At 67.7% G+C, this 15,978-nt stretch overlaps 2 protein-coding genes across 3 annotated transcripts in view; one reads left to right on the top strand and one right to left on the bottom strand.

Annotated features, from left to right (window-relative positions):
• The window catches only part of HDLBP (high density lipoprotein binding protein), a 42,814-nt gene extending 31,851 nt beyond the window's left edge, over window positions 1–10,963 (top strand). For both annotated transcript variants that reach the window (XM_056108391.1, XM_056108392.1), the window contains exons 6-28: window positions 601–807; window positions 895–1,110; window positions 1,263–1,469; window positions 1,553–1,660; window positions 2,207–2,311; window positions 2,399–2,477; window positions 3,121–3,260; window positions 3,656–3,760; window positions 3,860–3,973; window positions 4,090–4,176; window positions 4,254–4,385; window positions 5,111–5,329; window positions 6,773–6,994; window positions 7,101–7,319; window positions 7,402–7,540; window positions 7,692–7,837; window positions 7,972–8,076; window positions 8,160–8,294; window positions 8,486–8,629; window positions 8,879–9,064; window positions 9,181–9,297; window positions 9,376–9,504; window positions 9,579–10,963. In XM_056108391.1, the coding sequence (XP_055964366.1) occupies window positions 601–807; window positions 895–1,110; window positions 1,263–1,469; window positions 1,553–1,660; window positions 2,207–2,311; window positions 2,399–2,477; window positions 3,121–3,260; window positions 3,656–3,760; window positions 3,860–3,973; window positions 4,090–4,176; window positions 4,254–4,385; window positions 5,111–5,329; window positions 6,773–6,994; window positions 7,101–7,319; window positions 7,402–7,540; window positions 7,692–7,837; window positions 7,972–8,076; window positions 8,160–8,294; window positions 8,486–8,629; window positions 8,879–9,064; window positions 9,181–9,297; window positions 9,376–9,504; window positions 9,579–9,665 (3,348 nt within the window). In that variant the 3' untranslated portion in view covers window positions 9,666–10,963. The remainder of the gene's footprint in view (window positions 1–600; window positions 808–894; window positions 1,111–1,262; window positions 1,470–1,552; window positions 1,661–2,206; window positions 2,312–2,398; window positions 2,478–3,120; window positions 3,261–3,655; window positions 3,761–3,859; window positions 3,974–4,089; window positions 4,177–4,253; window positions 4,386–5,110; window positions 5,330–6,772; window positions 6,995–7,100; window positions 7,320–7,401; window positions 7,541–7,691; window positions 7,838–7,971; window positions 8,077–8,159; window positions 8,295–8,485; window positions 8,630–8,878; window positions 9,065–9,180; window positions 9,298–9,375; window positions 9,505–9,578) is intronic.
• The window catches only part of SNED1 (sushi, nidogen and EGF like domains 1), a 537,305-nt gene that overhangs the window by 442,778 nt on the left and 78,549 nt on the right, over window positions 1–15,978 (bottom strand). The gene's annotated exons all lie outside the window — the stretch shown is intronic.

The following is a 15,978-nucleotide window of genomic DNA, read 5'->3' as shown; positions in this document are numbered from 1 at the left end:
TCCTGGCTCTGCGCCCAGGGATTAGCCATGGCAGACGTGGGGGCCCGATGTGGTGCCAGGGATAGAGCACGGGTTGGCTGCATGCAAGGCAGGTGCCCTGCCTGCTGTCCTGGGCTCCAGATGTGTCCTTTTTCCTTTTTAAATACGCCTCACTCCTCCAGCGAGCAAGCCGGTGCTCTGCCGTTGGCGGGAAGTAGGCCCTGCAGGTGTGGGCCTCCCTTCCTGGGGACGCCCTGCTCCTGCGCAGGGAGCTGCCTCCCACGTTGCTTTTGTGACCTCAGGAAGTTGCTTCATTTCTGGTGCTTCCATTCTCCGATTGTAGGGCTTGGATCATTTTCATTTTCTTTCCTAGTTTGAATTGTCTCGTGGTTTAAGTCGTAAGAAGGAAGCGGAGTTCGGGCTTGGGTCAGGGTTCCTCCTGCCTGTCCCAGAAACACTGGCCCCAGTGACGGGCATGGAGCTGCCTTGTGACCGATGAGAAGGGGTTGGACGGTGACGCCCTGGAAGGTCCCCCCAGCCAGGCGGGCGTCCAGCAGGGGGCCGAGGCAGCCTCTGGGTCTCTCTGCGGCAATCTCACAGGTGCTGCTGCTTCTGCCTTAGGCTTCAGCCACCGTCGCCATTCCCAAAGAACACCACCGCTTTGTCATCGGTAAGAATGGGGAGAAACTGCAAGACTTGGAGCTAAAAACGGCAACCAAAATTCAGATCCCACGCCCAGACGACGCCAGTAACCAAATCCGGATCACGGGCACCAAGGAGGGCATCGACAAGGCCCGCCACGAGGTCCTGCTCATCTCTGCCGAGCAGGTGGGTGCCCAGCGTCCGCCTGGGGCGGGGGGGTGGGGGGGGATTGTCGGCCGACGGCCGGGCTCTGCTCACAGACCCTCTCCCCAGGACAAGCGTGCGGTGGAGCGGCTGGAGGTGGAGAAGGCCTTCCACCCCTTCATCGCGGGACCCTACAACCGGCTCGTCGGGGAGATCATGCAGGAGACGGGCACACGCATCAACATCCCCCCGCCCGGCGTCAACCGCACCGAGATCGTCTTCACAGGCGAGAAGGAGCAGCTGGCGCAGGCTGTGGCGCGCATCAAGAAGATTTATGAGGAGAAGGTAGCGGGCGGGAGGGCGGCGGGCTCCCCGGGTCGGGGGCTGCACGGTCTCCGGGGACAGGCCGGCTTCGGGGACCCACAGCTGCCGCCTGGAGCCCGGGCCTCCCTCCCCTCATGCCCGCTCCCCCTGCGCCCTGCTGTGCTCCCACTTAGAAAAAGAAGACCACGACCATCGCGGTGGAAGTGAAGAAATCGCAGCACAAGTACGTCATCGGGCCCAAGGGCAACTCCCTGCAGGAGATCCTGGAGCGGACGGGCGTGTCGGTGGAGATCCCACCCTCCGACAGCGCCTCCGAGACCGTCATCCTTCGGGGCGAGCCTGAGAAGCTGGGGCAGGCGCTGACCGAGGTCTACGCCAAGGTAGCGTGTGTGCCGGCGGGCGGCCCAGGGCGGGCAGGGCCGGGCAGGGCCAGGCCCGCTCACCCAGTCCCGTGTCCCCCCAGGCCAACAGTTTCACGGTCTCCTGCATCTCGGCCCCGGCCTGGCTTCACCGCTTCATCATTGGCAAGAAAGGGCAGAACCTGGCCAAAATCACTCAGCAGATGCCAAAGGTAGGGTCCTGGGCAGCGGTGAGCCCCGTGTCCGCGGTGCCGTGTGTCCGCCTGGCGCTGCGTTGGAGGGCTGGCTCGGGTTTCGAAACTTGCCTGCTGTGAGGCAGCTCCGAATTGGCTAGGAAGAGCAGAGTGTCGCTCGAGAGGGTTCCTGGGGCGGGAGAGAGGACCCTGCCGACCCAGCACCCGTGGGCTGCCCTGAGCACAGCCAGGAGAGGCGCAGAACACGCCTGCGAGAAAGGGAGAGGTTTCCCTCCTTTCTCGACTGGAGGCTGGGCTGCAGCCTTGCTCTCAGAAAGAGCCTCGCAGGTCCCGCGTGCGAGCGTCAAGAGCAGAGGTCGTGTCCGGGCTGGCGGTGGGTGTCTTGCTGCTGTAGCTCTGAGCGGGGTGCTTGTCCCCAGGAGCCCGAAGCTCCATGTGAAGCAGACCGGACGCGGGGGAGTGTTCGGGGTGGTCAGCCCGGGTGCCACACTGTCTAGCGCCGTGGAGCCCGGCGCCACTGCCCGAGCCTCTGTCCCCAGCGCCATGGCCCCGGTGTCCCGGCAGGTCCACATCGAGTTCACCGAGGGGGAGGACAAGATCACGCTGGAAGGCCCCACCGAAGAGGTGAATGTGGCCCAGGAGCAGATCGAGGCCATGGTCAGAGACCTGGTGAGTGCTCGGACGCCCCGGGGAGGTGGCTGCCCGCTCCCGGCTGCTGCCCGCCTGGCTCATGCCCAGGACCTCGGCTCCTCGCAGGTCAGCCGGATGGACTATGTGGAGATCAGCATCGATCACAAGTTCCACAGACACCTCATTGGGAAGAGCGGCGCCAACAGTGAGTGGGGCGGGCGGGTTGGGGGTCCTGGCGTCTGCACGGACCTCTCCCCACTGCCTGGTGGGCGTCAGCTGGCGGCTCCCGTTGGCTGTGGTGGGGAGAATGGAGAATTCACACTCACAGCTGCCCGTAGCCCAGCCCGGGGCCTGGGGCGCTAGCTCCCTTTTGAGTTTGGGTTTGGTTTGTTTTGGGCGGTGCCGGGGGTTCCTCCTGGCTCTGCACTCAGGAGTCACTCCCGAGTGCTCAGGAGGCCATGTGGCCTGCTGGGGTTGAGCCCAGGCTGACCGCGCGCCAGGCAAGTGCTCTCCCTGCTGCGTGGTCTCGGGGATGGTCGGGTCGCCACTCCCCTGCGATGCTGGGCCAGGACTGGTGCCCGCAGCCCGGGTGTGGGCGCGGCTGGGAGCACAGCCAGCCTCAGCGGGCAGCCTCAGGCCCGGTGGCTCTGTCCCCGCCCGGCGCGGGCTGAGTTTTAAGGGGTCGCCCTGGTGTTTGCCGCTCCCTTGGGGGGTGTCGCTCCCATTTGTTAGACACGAGGGCAGCCCTTCCCAGGCGCGGCTCCACGGAGAAGCCCCCAGACCCTCAGCCCCCTCCCTGTGCTGCGGGGCCGGGGGCCGGGCCTCCCCTGAAAGGCGCCTCCTCTCAGTCAACAGAATCAAAGACCAGTACAAGGTGTCCGTGCGCATCCCCCCCGACAGCGAGAAGAGCAACCTGGTCCGCATCGAGGGCGACCCCCAGGGCGTGCAGCAGGCCAAGCGGGAGCTGCTGGAGCTGGCCTCGCGCATGGTGAGCGTGGGGGCAGGGCCACAGCTGCTGTCCCCTGCAGGCCCCCGAGTGTCTCCAGCCTTCTGCCCCGGGGTCACTGGGCAGCTGCATGGCCGCTCCTCCCTCCCTTGGTGCTGGGGAGGGGAGGGGAGGGGAGGGTGTTTCTCAGGGCCCCAGTGATTCACCTGGGGGACTCTGGGGGGGGGGGCGTGACCAGCCCCTCTCTGTGCTGGACCCTCCACCCTCTGAGCCTCGGCTGAGGCGAGCTGCAGTGCCCGTGTCGAACCCATTCTTGACCTTTCCCTTGGCCCTGGGGTGTGGACAGTCCTACCCAAGGGTCTGCAGGGCACAGGCTGGCGTGGCCACTGGCAGGGGTGGGGGTCCGTCGGGGTGAACCCTCACGCGCGTCTCTGCAGGAGAACGAGCGCACCAAGGATCTGATCATCGAGCAGAGATTCCATCGCACGATCATCGGGCAGAAGGGCGAACGCATCCGTGAGATCCGCGACAAATTCCCAGAGGTGGGTGCAGACGGGCTCTTGACTCCGACCGTGACCGGGAGTGGGGTCTGGCTCTTGTGCCCTGGGCCCGCGTCACGCCCTCCTCGTGGTTCCTTCTAGGTCATCATCAACTTTCCAGACCCAGCACAGAAAAGTGACATTGTCCAGCTCAGGGGGCCCAAGAACGAGGTGGAGAAGTGCACCAAGTACATGCAGAAGATGGTGGCAGACCTGGTAGGCGCCCAGGACTCAAGGCAGCGTCGCAGACTGCCCGCGGTGCTCCGGGAGTGCCCCTGGACGCGTGGGTCTGCTGGCGGGGCCTGCGTCCCTGACCGCCCCTTCTGTCCAAGGTGGAGAACAGCTATTCCATCTCGGTTCCGATCTTCAAGCAGTTCCACAAGAACATCATCGGGAAGGGAGGCGCCAACATCAAGAAGGTGAGGGGGCCGCCTGCGCTTCCCCCACTGGGCTGGCGGCGGGGGGAGTCACCTCGCACTGCCCCTCTGGCTCCTAGATCCGAGAGGAGAGCAACACCAAGATCGACCTCCCAGCCGAGAACAGCAACTCCGAGACCATCGTCATCACGGGCAAGAGGGCCAACTGCGAGGCCGCCCGGAGCCGCATCCTGTCCATCCAGAAGGACCTGGTACCGTGGTGTCGCGGGGCTGGAGCTTGACCGGAGGCCCGTGGCCTCTGCTCCCCTTGGGCCCCCCAGCCCTGGCGCTGCGGGTGGCGGGCCAGTGACGCCGTCCCCTGGACGGCAGACTCGCCGCGGGGCCTGGCCCCCTTTCTGGCCTGAGCGCGCTCGCTCCCATCCCTCACGCTCCTGGTTCGTGTCCGGAAATCGGCTCCTTTTGCTCTTGGCGTGGCAGCTTTGGTTGGCGCCGAGGCTGCTCAGAGCCTGTTCCCGCTCCGTGTTCAGGCCGAATATGCGCTGGGGCTGGCGTCTCCCGGGCCCTCGGTGGCGGGTCCCAGGTGCTGGGCTCGCTCTGAGTCGAGGGGTGCTGTGTTCGCCGTCCCACGCCCGGCCCTGCCTCTCCCTCCTGTGTGGGTGTGGCCGCTCCCACGGGCGTCCGTATCTCTTCTGGCGGGTGCTGGCGTGTTCCGGAGACGGACGCTCCCCGAGCCCTGCGTCCCTCCATGCCCATCCCGGGGTCTGCCCCTCAGCCTCTGGGGGCCTCCCTCTGTCCCCTGAGCACCTACTTCAGGGCGGTGTGGGCGCTGCCCAGGGGAGGGCCTCGGGCGGCCTTGGGACCTGTTCCCCCCGCCCGGGCTTGCTGCTTTGCCCGTTCCCTGGAGAGGGGGTGAAGGCCTCTGGAGGGTCTCGGCCCAGTCCCGCCCGGTGCTCACGAGCCCTGTGGTGCCCCGCAGGCCAACATCGCCGAGCTGGAGGTCTCCATCCCCGCCCGGCTGCACAACTCCCTCATCGGCACCAAGGGCCGCCTCATCCGCTCCATCATGGAGGAGTGCGGTGGCGTGCACATCCACTTCCCCGTGGAGGGCTCCGGCAGCGACACGGTGGTCATCAGGGGCCCGGCCTCGGACGTGGAGAAGGCCAAGAAGCAGCTCCTGCACCTGGCAGAGGAGAAGGTGGGCCTCGCCACCCCAGCCCCCATGGGCCCGCCGCACACCCGCACCCTGGCAGGGCTTTGGCCTCTCCCCGCCTCTCCCGGGCTTCGGCTGCCGTTGTGGCGCGTCTGAAGGTCACGTCGGAGGCTCGCGGCTCTGCGCTCCGGCCCGGCTGGTCTCCGTCCGGGGCCTGTCCCTGTCCGCGGGCTGCCCGCTCTGTTGGTGGGCACGTCTGTCCGCTGCTGTGGGAAGGGCTCTCGTTTCTCCTCCCGGCTGGCGGCGCGTGTGGAGAAGAAACTCTTTGCTTGGCATGTCGACGGCGTTCCGTGCGTGGCCTCAGCTCGCTTGTCCTTGGGTTCTCGGCTCTTCCTCTCGAGCACCCCAGGAGAACAGAGAGTTGGCGTTTTGTTCTGTTTCTGGTTTATTTTGGTTTTTGTCTTTTTGGGTCACACCTGGTGATGTCCAGGGTTACTCCTGGCTCTGCAGCCAGACGCCCCTCCAGGCGGTGCTCAGGGACCCTGTGGGATGCCGGGGATTGAACCGGGTCTTCCACGTGCAAGGCAAACCCGCCCCCGCCACTGTGTTGTTGCTCCGGCCCCCACGCCTCCTTTTTTTTTTTGCTTTTTTTTTCCTTTTTGTGTCACACCTGGCGATGCACAGGGGTTACTCCTGGCTCTGTGCTCAGGGGACTATAAGGGATGCTGGGAATCAAACCCGGGTCGGCTGCGTGCAAGGCAAATGCCCTCCCCGCTGTGCTCTCCCTCCAGCCCCCATTTTTTTTCTCCTTTTTTCCCTTTTTATTTGGAGGGAGCACCCAAATACGAACTGATTCTTCTTTCCCGGCTTCCCTGCCTGTGTGGATTGTTAGTTGTGTTGTGGGGGTGGGGCGGGGAGGGGGTCGCAGGGAAGGGAACGTCTCCGTCACGGACAGTCTCGCTGGGGTGAGTAAGGGCCGGCCTGCACATCAGCTCGGGCCTGCGCCCGTGACCCCACGGGAAAGGCCGATTCTGGCACGCTGCCTGCCTCGCCGGGGGCCGGGGCCGGGGCCTGCGCTCGTTGGCTGTGCCTCCCATCTGCTCGCCCAGGGCTGCGCCTCGTCCTGTCCCTCTGTGGGGCCGGTCGGGCTCGTGCGCTGGCCCGGCAGCTGCTCTGCTTTGTGGGTCACGCCCGGTGGTGCTCAGGGCTGGCTCCCGGCTCACACTCGGGTCACCCGGCAGGCCCAGGGGCCCTTGCGTGGCCGGAGGTCAGACCCGGTGGCTGTGTGCGGGCCATCGCCCTCCTGCTGTGCTCTCTCCCGCCCGCCTTGGGCTGACTTCCTGCTGCTCTCTCACTCTCCCAGGAGGGCGGCTGGGGGGTGTGGAGGGCCGGTAACGGGGGACCCGGGGTCAGCGCTGCTCCTGGCTGGCACGGGGTGGACACAGGGCTGGGCCCTGGCCGACACACGAGGTGCTTGTTCGTGTGCAGCAAACCAAGAGCTTCACCGTCGACATCCGCGCCAAGCCCGAGTACCACAAGTTCCTCATCGGCAAAGGCGGCGGCAAGATCCGCAAAGTGCGGGACAGCACGGGCGCCCGCGTCATCTTCCCCACCGCGGAGGACAAGGACCAGGACCTGATCACCATCGTCGGGAAGGAGGAGGCCGTGCGCGAGGCCCAGAAGGAGCTGGAGGCGCTGATCCAGAGCCTGGTGGGTGCCGGGCTCTGGCTCCCGGGCTGCGGGCGGCTGGCACGGCCCTGGCCTGCCTTGACCTGACCTGCCCTGCCCTGCCCTGCCCTGCCCCGCCCCTCCGCAGGAGAATGTGGTGGAGGACTCCATGCTGGTGGACCCCAAGCACCACCGGCACTTCGTCATCCGGAGAGGCCAGGTGCTGCGGGAGATCGCCGACGAGTACGGTGGGGTGATGGTGAGCTTCCCGCGCTCGGGCACCCAGAGCGACAAGGTCACCCTCAAGGGCGCCAAGGACTGCGTGGAGGCGGCCAAGAGGCGCATCCAGGAGATCATCGAGGACCTGGTGGGTGCCTGGCGCGCCTGGGCACGGGTCCCGGGGCCGCCGGGGAGACCTGCCTTGCGACTCTGCCCTCGCCCGCCCGCAGGAGGCCCAGGTGACCTTGGAGTGCACCATTCCCCAGAGGTTCCACCGCTCCGTCATGGGCCCCAAGGGCTGCCGGATCCAGCAGATCACCCGAGACCACAACGTGCAGATCAAGTTCCCAGACAGAGAGGAGAACCCAGGTGGGCGTGTCGTGCCCGCACAGAGGTCCCGGCCTGCCGTGGGGTGGAGGGCTGGGCGGCTCCTGTGCACTGTGGCCTCCGGCCTCTGCCGAGCCTGGCAGCGTGCGGCCACCTCCTGCCCCGCTCAGCGCCACGCCGGCCCTCTCCACAGTGCCCAGCGTGGAGCCAGCCGTGCAGGAGAACGGCGATGATGGTGGGGGCGGCCGCGAGGCCGAGCCGGGCTCCCCACGGCGCTGCGACATCATCATCATTTCTGGGCGCAAGGAGAAGTGCGAGGCTGCGAAGGAAGCTCTGGAGGTGGGCACGGGGCTGGCCTGGGAGGGGCTGCCGGCCGGGCTGGCTGTGTCGTGAGGCCCCTCCTCTCTGGGCGTCCGCTCTGGGGAGCACGCGTGACCGTGGGCGGGCTCGGGCCTGACCCCGTGTCCCTGCAGGCGCTGGTCCCTGTCACCATCGAAGTGGAGGTGCCCTTTGACCTTCACCGGTACCTCATCGGGCAGAAAGGCAGCGGCATCCGCAAGATGATGGACGAGTTTGAGGTACGGGCGTGGGGTGTGCGGTGAGCCCCTCGGCGCGGGCGGGGGTCGAGCGGGCAGACCCCTGATGAGCCGCACCCCTGCAGGTGAACATCCACGTGCCCCCCCCTGAGCTGCAGTCGGACAGCGTGGCCATCACGGGCCTCGCCGCACACCTGGACCGCGCCAAGGCGGGGTTGCTGGAGCGCGTGAAGGAGCTGCAGGCAGAGCAGGAGGACCGGGTGAGAGGCACAGGCAGGCCGCGGGCACCCGGTTGTTGCCCCGAGGCAGGAGGGGGATCTGAGCCTGGAGCCTCCCTGTGGCTGGGGCCCTCGGCCGCTCCCACCGGGACTGGGCCTGGGCCTTCTCGGGCATGTGACGGGGGCCATGCGGGCGGAGCCTCTCCGCGCTCTCACCTCTCGCTCACCTGTAGGCGCTCAGGAGTTTCAAGCTGAGCGTCACTGTGGACCCCAAGTACCACCCCAAGATCATCGGGAGGAAGGGGGCTGTGATCACGCAGATCCGCCTGGAGCACGACGTAAATATCCAGTTTCCAGACAAGGATGACGGGAGCCAGGTGAGGCTGGGGGGGGGGGCATCCTGGCACTTCCCAGGACCCCGGGTCCCGCTGCTCCGCGACCAGGCCGAGTGCCGGAATCAGGTTCTGCCTGCAGAGTGGGGCCGGTCCCCAGGGCCGGAGTGTCCGGGCCTCCGTCGCCCTGTCGCCTCTCCAGCTGTGTGTCCCTGCTCCCTGTCCCCCTCTCACAGGCCCCGTCCTCAGGGCGTGGCCAGGCAGCTGACCGGCCCCTGTCCCCGCCTCTCCCAGCCGCAGGACCAGATCACCATCACGGGCTACGAGAAGAACACAGAGGCCGCCCGGGAAGCCATCCTGAAGATCGTGGGTGAGCTCGAGCAGATGGTCTCTGAGGACGTCCCCCTGGACCACCGTGTCCACGCCCGCATCATCGGGGCCCGGGGCAAGGCCATCCGCAAGATCATGGACGAGTTCAAGGTGACCTGCCTTCCTGCGCTCTATGGATCCGCCTTCCTGGGTCCCGGGTCTGGCCGGACTCTGCGGCCCTGGCTCCAGTGGTGGCGGCTGGCCAGCGCCGTGTGTGATGGTTGCAGGTGGACATCCGCTTCCCTCAGAGCGGCGCCCCGGACCCCAACTGCGTCACGGTGACCGGCCTCCCCGAGAACGTGGAGGAGGCCATCGACCACATCCTCAACTTGGAAGAGGAATACGTGAGTGGGGCGCGGGGGTGGGGGTGGGGTGGGGCGCCCCCCGGGCCGCGGACTGCCGCCTCACCGCTGTGCCCACAGCTGGCCGACGTGGTGGACAGTGAGGCCCTGCAGGTGTACCTGAAGCCCCCGGCCCACGAGGAGGCCAGGGCGCCCTCCAAGGGCTTCGTGGTGAGAGACGCCCCCTGGACCGCCAGCAGCAGCGAGAAGGTCAGCGGGCGGCTGCCCTGGGCCTGGGTGGGGCCGGCTGGGCTGGCGGCCTCTGACCTGTGCCCTCCCCACAGGCTCCGGACATGAGCAGCTCCGAGGAGTTTCCCAGCTTTGGGGCTCAGGTGGCCCCCAAGACCCTCCCCTGGGGCCCCAAGCGATAATGACCGGAGCGCGGCCCCCAGCTGCTGACCGCCCGACACCACGCGGTCGGCCGGCGCCCGTTGACCAGCGGCTGCCCCGTCCATTGTTGCTGCCCCTCCCCCGAGGTCTCACAGTGAAGGCGCTGGGCCGCCCGCACGGCGTGAACACTAACGGGCCCGGCCACGCCACCACGCACACGCACTCTCGGCTCCCTGGTCCACCCAGCATGTCCGCCAGGCCGCCTCCACGCTGGGGCGAGCTGCCGTGGCGCGTCCACTTCCTGTGTTATGACCTCAGGAAATAAATTTCCTTGACTTTATGAAAGCCAAAACGTTTTCCTCTTCCTTTCCCACCCCTCTGCCCCCTGCCTGTCGCCCAGACCCTCCCTAGGACGCAGCGGCACCTTCCGGCTCACGCCCTGGAGAGCCGGACAGGGCTGGGGGCCGTGGGCGCAGCCTGCAGGGAGGGGCCGGCCCGCTCGCGGCCTTCGGTCCTCACGCCCCTGCGGCCCATGCTGCCTCCTTTCTACCTCACCGCCGTGGCGCTGCTCGAAGCCTCTCGCGGGTGTGGGCCCAGGGGCTGAGCAGCGTTGGGGGCAGGAAGCCTGGTGTCCCGGCAGGGGTCAGCGGCCAGGTGCTGCCGAGGGGGCCGTGCTGGGCCCACTGGCTGGGTGAGGGCCGCCCTGGGCGGGGAGAGCTCGGGGTGGGGTCTGGGGCCTGCGAGGCCCCACGTGGGCCTCTGCCCTCCCCGCTCGGGCCCGCCACGCCTCCCTCCTGGGTCGCGGTCACTTGTGCTCGACCTCTCCATTCCACCCCACTCGTGCGCAGTCTCGGCTCAGTACCCGAAGCCTGGTGAGGGTTAGACTCGGGGGCTCCCGAGGAGAGCGAGAATTGCTTCGCCCAAGTCTAGCCTCAGCAGCCTTGAGGGAGGAAGCGCATCTCCTGGGCAGCCCGGACGAAGCCGCCTCCCTCTGGCAGCCCTGCGGGATTGGGCCCCCTCCCTCCTGCTGCCCTTGTCTTCATCCCCAGCCCCAGCCAAGTCACTTCCTTCTCCCGGGGAGCTCTGCCGTGTGCAGACCCCGTTCCTGAGCCCCGGGGGGCGTTGCTCCCTGCGTGGGGGTTGTGCAGGTTCTGAGGTGGCTGGGCTGGGCTGGGGCCCGTGTGTCCCGTCCGTCATCTTCCACACCATGTGCCCACAGCTCACCCATCCCTTGGCCTTACTCTGGAATTTGGAGATTATATGCAAACGTGTGTAAAGGCTCGTGCATACGGATGACACTGGAATTTTATAAATTCTAAAATAAAAACCTGAAACTAGATGGAATGTGTCAAGACTCATTTTATTACCCACGGGTGCCTGCCAGGTGGGTGCCAGCGTAGGAAGCCGGCACGACCTGTCACGGCCTTCGCTCACGCTTCTCACGCTCCGGGATGGGGCAGGACAGCTGCCGCTGGACCCCGCGGGAAGGGCCTGACCCCATCTCCCGGGAAGAGGGAAGGGAGACAAGGTGGCTGTGCGGCTCAGAGCAGCGGACAGACGCGTGCTGGTCTGGAGGCAGAGCCAGGGCTGCGTGGCCAGGCTGGACTGAGCTGAGAACCTGCCCGGGAAAGAGTGGCGGGCGGCAGGGGAGACTCACCTGCCCACCTCCTCGGCAGGTACTGCCCACGCTTCATCTCGGTTGCACTGACCTGGGGGTGTTGGGGACCGGGAGGTCAAGAAGACGGCTCCAAGCACCGCGTGCTGGACAGAGGCGCCATGAAGGACACACCCAGCAGGGTCTCGTGGGCCAGGCACAGAGCGGAGCTACAGCAGGAAGGAAAGGTGGGAGCTGCCACCCCCGGCCGCCATTCCGGGGACAGCCCAGAGGTCCCGGGCGCGGGAGAACTGTTACATTCGCGGCTGGCACCAGTGTGTGGGTGCAGGGCCCTGACCCTGGGCTGCATTGACCCCACACTCCGCGTGACCGTGGCAGTTCAGGCAGCGCCTGGAGGGAGGCCTGGGGGCACAGCAGTGGGATCGGGTCGTGCTGTGGCCATCAAAAACACCAGGATGAAGGCCAGGGAGTCCAGCTCCGAGAATGGTGTCCCTCAGGGTCCTGGAAGCTTCACACCTGCAGGAGAGGGGGGTCCTCCCAGTGCCTCCTCCTGGGTCCCATTGCGCCCCCAGAGCGGTCTGAGCTTGCTGGTTCAGACTGGCCCAGCTCTCCTGAATGCCTGCAGGGCTCAACTCACTTTTCTAGACCAGCTGCTCTGCCTTTGGCGAGAAGTGACTCTCCAATAATGGGGGAGGGGAGGAGCCCCCACGCTTGATGCCCAGGGCTGACTCCTGGCAAGGCTCAAGGAAGCACGTGAGGTGCCGGAGATCAGACCCAGGTCAGGCAGCCTCCATGCAAGGCAAGTGCCGCGTGCCAGCAATCTCTCTCGCACGACAGCCTGCTTTGTGACAGGCTTGTGTCACACCCAGGCAGGCAAGCACTTCACATCATCCTAGAAAGAGCCAAGGGACGGGTCGCTTGCATTGCACGTGGCAGACACACGGCTTTGGGCCCCTGGAGCACTGCCAGGAGTGATCCCTGAGCACAAAGGGAAAGGAACGCTGCGGGGGAAAGAAGAACGGGCCCAAGCCCACGGCCCTGGGCGCTGAAGTGGGCAGGCCTCATGCTTGGGTGCGTTTGAGCTGTTCCATTTCAGAGCACTTCCGTGCTCTGGAGACCCCTGAGCTCAGGGAGTTCAAACTCGGTAGTTCAAACAGCTCCCGCGGAATGAGGTGTCTCTTCTGCTTTGCGGAACCCAGGGACCTCCCAGTCACTGCCCTGCCTGTGCTCAGTCCACAGCCTCACCTGTCCCCGGCCCCACCCCTCACCTGCCAGGCCATGCCCCTCACCTGTCCCAGGCCATGCCCCTCACCTGTCCCAGGCCCTGCCCCTCACCTATCCCAGGCCATGTACCCGCACCTGTACCCAGGCCCGCCCCTCAACCGTCCCAGGCCCTGCCCCTCACCTGCCAGGCCACGCTTCTCGCCTGCCCCGGGCCCCGCCCCTCACCCTCCAGGCCCCACCCCTCACCTGTCTCAGGCCACGCCCCTCACCTGCACATGCTTGTGGGCCGGGTCAAGGGCAGGAAGTGCGTGCCGGGTGAAGTCCACGAAGCCGCGCAGGTGCGAGCCAGCTCCAGCCGCAGCAGAAGCTGGAGAAGGGGAGGAGGGAGGCACCCCCGGGGGCCGTGGTCAGCGCGCCCTCCCTCACCTTGCCGATGACCGCCAGGTGCCCCAGGACGCAGAACGCGGGCCCAGGCTCGGCCACCTGCGGCTCACACACGCGTCTGTGCGTGTCCAGCTGCAGCACCAGGAGGGCACGAAGATGGTGACCAAGCCGGACGCAGCACCGTGGGACAGCCGGGATCAGCGACCGGGACCCCGCCCGGGGCCCCCCACCCGCCCCCTCTGTTTCCCGGGACCCCCCACCCGCCCCCACTGTCCCCCGGGACCCCACCCACTCCCACCGTCCCTCAGGACCCCCACTCACTCCCACTGTTCCCCGGGACCCCCACTCAACCCCACTGTCCCCCGGGACCCCCACCCACCCCTCTGTCCCCCGGACCCCCACTTGCCCACAATCTCTACCTGCGACTCCCCCACCTGCCGCCCTCTGCCCGGGACCCCTGCCTGCTGCCCCCAGAGCCCTAGGGCCCCCGGCCAGCCCGTACCCATCTCCAAGTACTCATCGAACAGGCCTTGGCAGGGCAGGAGCTCGAAGTCCAGGGCAGCTGGGCCGGGGCCACCTTCCCTTCCCACTCCCAGCCCTTGAGCTCCCTGCGGGGACGCCCGGGTCAGGGCCAGGGCAGTGGACCTACGGCAGGGAGGGGCAGGGAGCGCTGCGACTACCCGGGGACCTGAGAGGTGCCTCTGGGAGGGGCCGAGAACAGGAGAAGGAGCACGCGGGACCTGCGTCACGGCGGACACGGGCACACGTGCGCGTCACCGCGCGAGCACACGCCGGCCAGGCCGGGCACTCGCGGGAAGAGGGACGGACGCTGCGCGCTGCTGAGGCCCGCCCTCCCCTGAGGCCCCGCCCGCCCCTGCCTGCTGTGCTCTAGCTCCGGCCCCTTGTTGGCCGCCCCACCCACAGCCCCGCCCCGCGTGGCCCCGCCCACCCTCGACAGCCCCGCCCACCAACACATCGAGCCGTCCTCGTCACCCTCCCGGTGGCCCCCCAAGACCCTTCCCAACCCGACCACATTCCTGCCCACTCCCCACCCCATCCCCAACCCCTGCAGTGCCCAAGGACGGCTCAGCCTCCAAAGGCCCACCCCACAGCCCTGCTCAGTCCACTCACAGCTTCGCCCTTCACAGCCCCGCCCCATCATTAATAGCCCCATGTCCCCGCCCACCCCTCATAGCCCCGCCCAGGCTCCACAGCCCCGTCCCATCCTCATAGCCCCGCCCAGGGCTCCAGAGCCCCGCCCTATCCCTCATAGCCCCGCCCAGGACTCCACAGCCCCGCCCCATTCCTTAGAGCCCCGCCCAGGGCTCCAAAGCCCCACCCCATCCCTCATAGCCCCGCCCCATCCTCATAGCCGCGCCCAGGGCCCCACAGCCCCGCCCCATTCTCATAGCCCCGCCCCATACTTATAGCCCCGCCCAGGGCTCCAAAGCCCCGCCCCATCCTCATAGCCCCGCCCAGGGCTCCAGAGCCCCGCCCTATCCCTCATAGCCCCGCCCAGGACTCCACAGCCCCGCCCCATTCCTTAGAGCCCCGCCCAGGGCTCCAAAGCCCCACCCCATCCCTCATAGCCCCGCCCCATCCTCATAGCCCCGCCCAGGGCCCCACAGCCCCGCCCCATCGCTCATAGCCCCGCCCAGGGCTCCGCGGCCCCACCCCATCCCTCATAGCCCCGCCCCATCCTCATAGCCCCGCCCAGGGTCCCACAGCCCCGCCCCATTCTCGTAGCCCCGCCCAGGACTCCACAGTCCCACCCCATCCCTCATAGCCCCGCCCCATTCTCATAGCCCCGCCCAGGGCTCCAAAGCCCCACCCCATCCCTCATAGCCCCGCCCCATCCTCATAGCCCCGCCCAGGGTCCCACAGCCCCGCCCCATTCTCGTAGCCCCGCCCAATCTCTTATAGCCCCGCCCAGGGCTCCACAGCCCCGCCCCATCCTCATAGCCCCGCCCAATCTCTTATAGCCCCGCCCAGGGCTCCACAGCCCCACCCCATCCCTCATAGCCCCGCCCAGGGCCCCACAGCCCCGCCCCATTCTCATAGCACCGCCCAGGGCTCCACAGCCCGTCCCATCCTCATAGCCCCGCCCAAGGCTCCACGGCCCCGCCCCATACTCAGCCCCGCCCAGGGCTCCACAGCCCCGTCCCATCCTCATAGCCCCGCCCAGGGCTCCAGAGCCCCGCCCAGGACTCCACAGCCCCGCCCCATCCCTTAGAGCCCCGCCCAGGGCTCCAAAGCCCCACCCCATCCCTCATAGCCCCGCCCAGGGCCCCACAGCCCCGCCCCATTCTCATAGCCCCGCCCAGGGCTCCACAGCCCGTCCCATCGTCATAGCCCCGCCCAGGGCTCCACAGCCCCGCCCCATCCTCATAGCCCCGCCCAGGGCTCCATAGCCCCGCCCTATCCCTTATAGCCCCGCCCAGGGCTCACAGCCCCGCCCCATCCCTCATAGCCCCGCCCAGGGCTCCACAGCCCCGCCCTATCCCTCACAGCCCCGCCTAGGGCTCACAGCCCCGCCCCATCCCTCATAGCCCCGCCCAGGGCTCCGCGGCACCACCCCGTCCCTCATAGCCCCGCCCCATCCTCATAGCCCCGCCCAGGGCTCCGCGGCCCCGCCCACTCACCACCCCGGGGTTGTGGCTGCTGCAGAAGCTGTCCTGTGGCTCCTGTGGCTGTTCCTAGGAACCTGTGGGGGTGTGTGCCACACCTCCCATGACCTCTGCACTAGGGCTCCCGTCAGGTGATGGAGTCGGGGGAGGGGTGGGAAGCGCTCGCGGAGCCCCTCAGTGTCCCTCAGCCAGCCAGCCAGCATCGTGGCGCCCACCTGGACAGCTTGGACGCCCGGAACTGGCAGGAGCAATAATGGGGGCACGTTGGGAACCTCATGCAGCAGGATGTTGGGGACCCCAGCACGCCAGCTGGAGGCCTGGTCAGGCAGCTCCTGGGGACAGGTCCAAGCAGCAGCCCAGTGCGGGTCAGGAGGGCGAGGCCTCAGGCAGCATCTGTCTGTCCCCACCCACAGGGCCTCACCTGGGGGAACTCTGACTCTGCTGATCCTCTCTGGAGTGCACTGCCCCCTCCCCCACAGACCCCCCCCCTTCGAGGTAGCCCTT

The sequence above is a fragment of the Sorex fumeus genome, unplaced genomic scaffold (assembly GCF_029834395.1).
Source record: "Sorex fumeus unplaced genomic scaffold, SorFum_2.1 ptg000207l, whole genome shotgun sequence".
NCBI classification, from domain to species: domain Eukaryota; kingdom Metazoa; phylum Chordata; class Mammalia; order Eulipotyphla; family Soricidae; genus Sorex; species Sorex fumeus.
The sequence above is the reverse complement of the archived record's forward strand: the minus strand, read 5'-3'. Positions and strand labels throughout refer to the sequence as shown.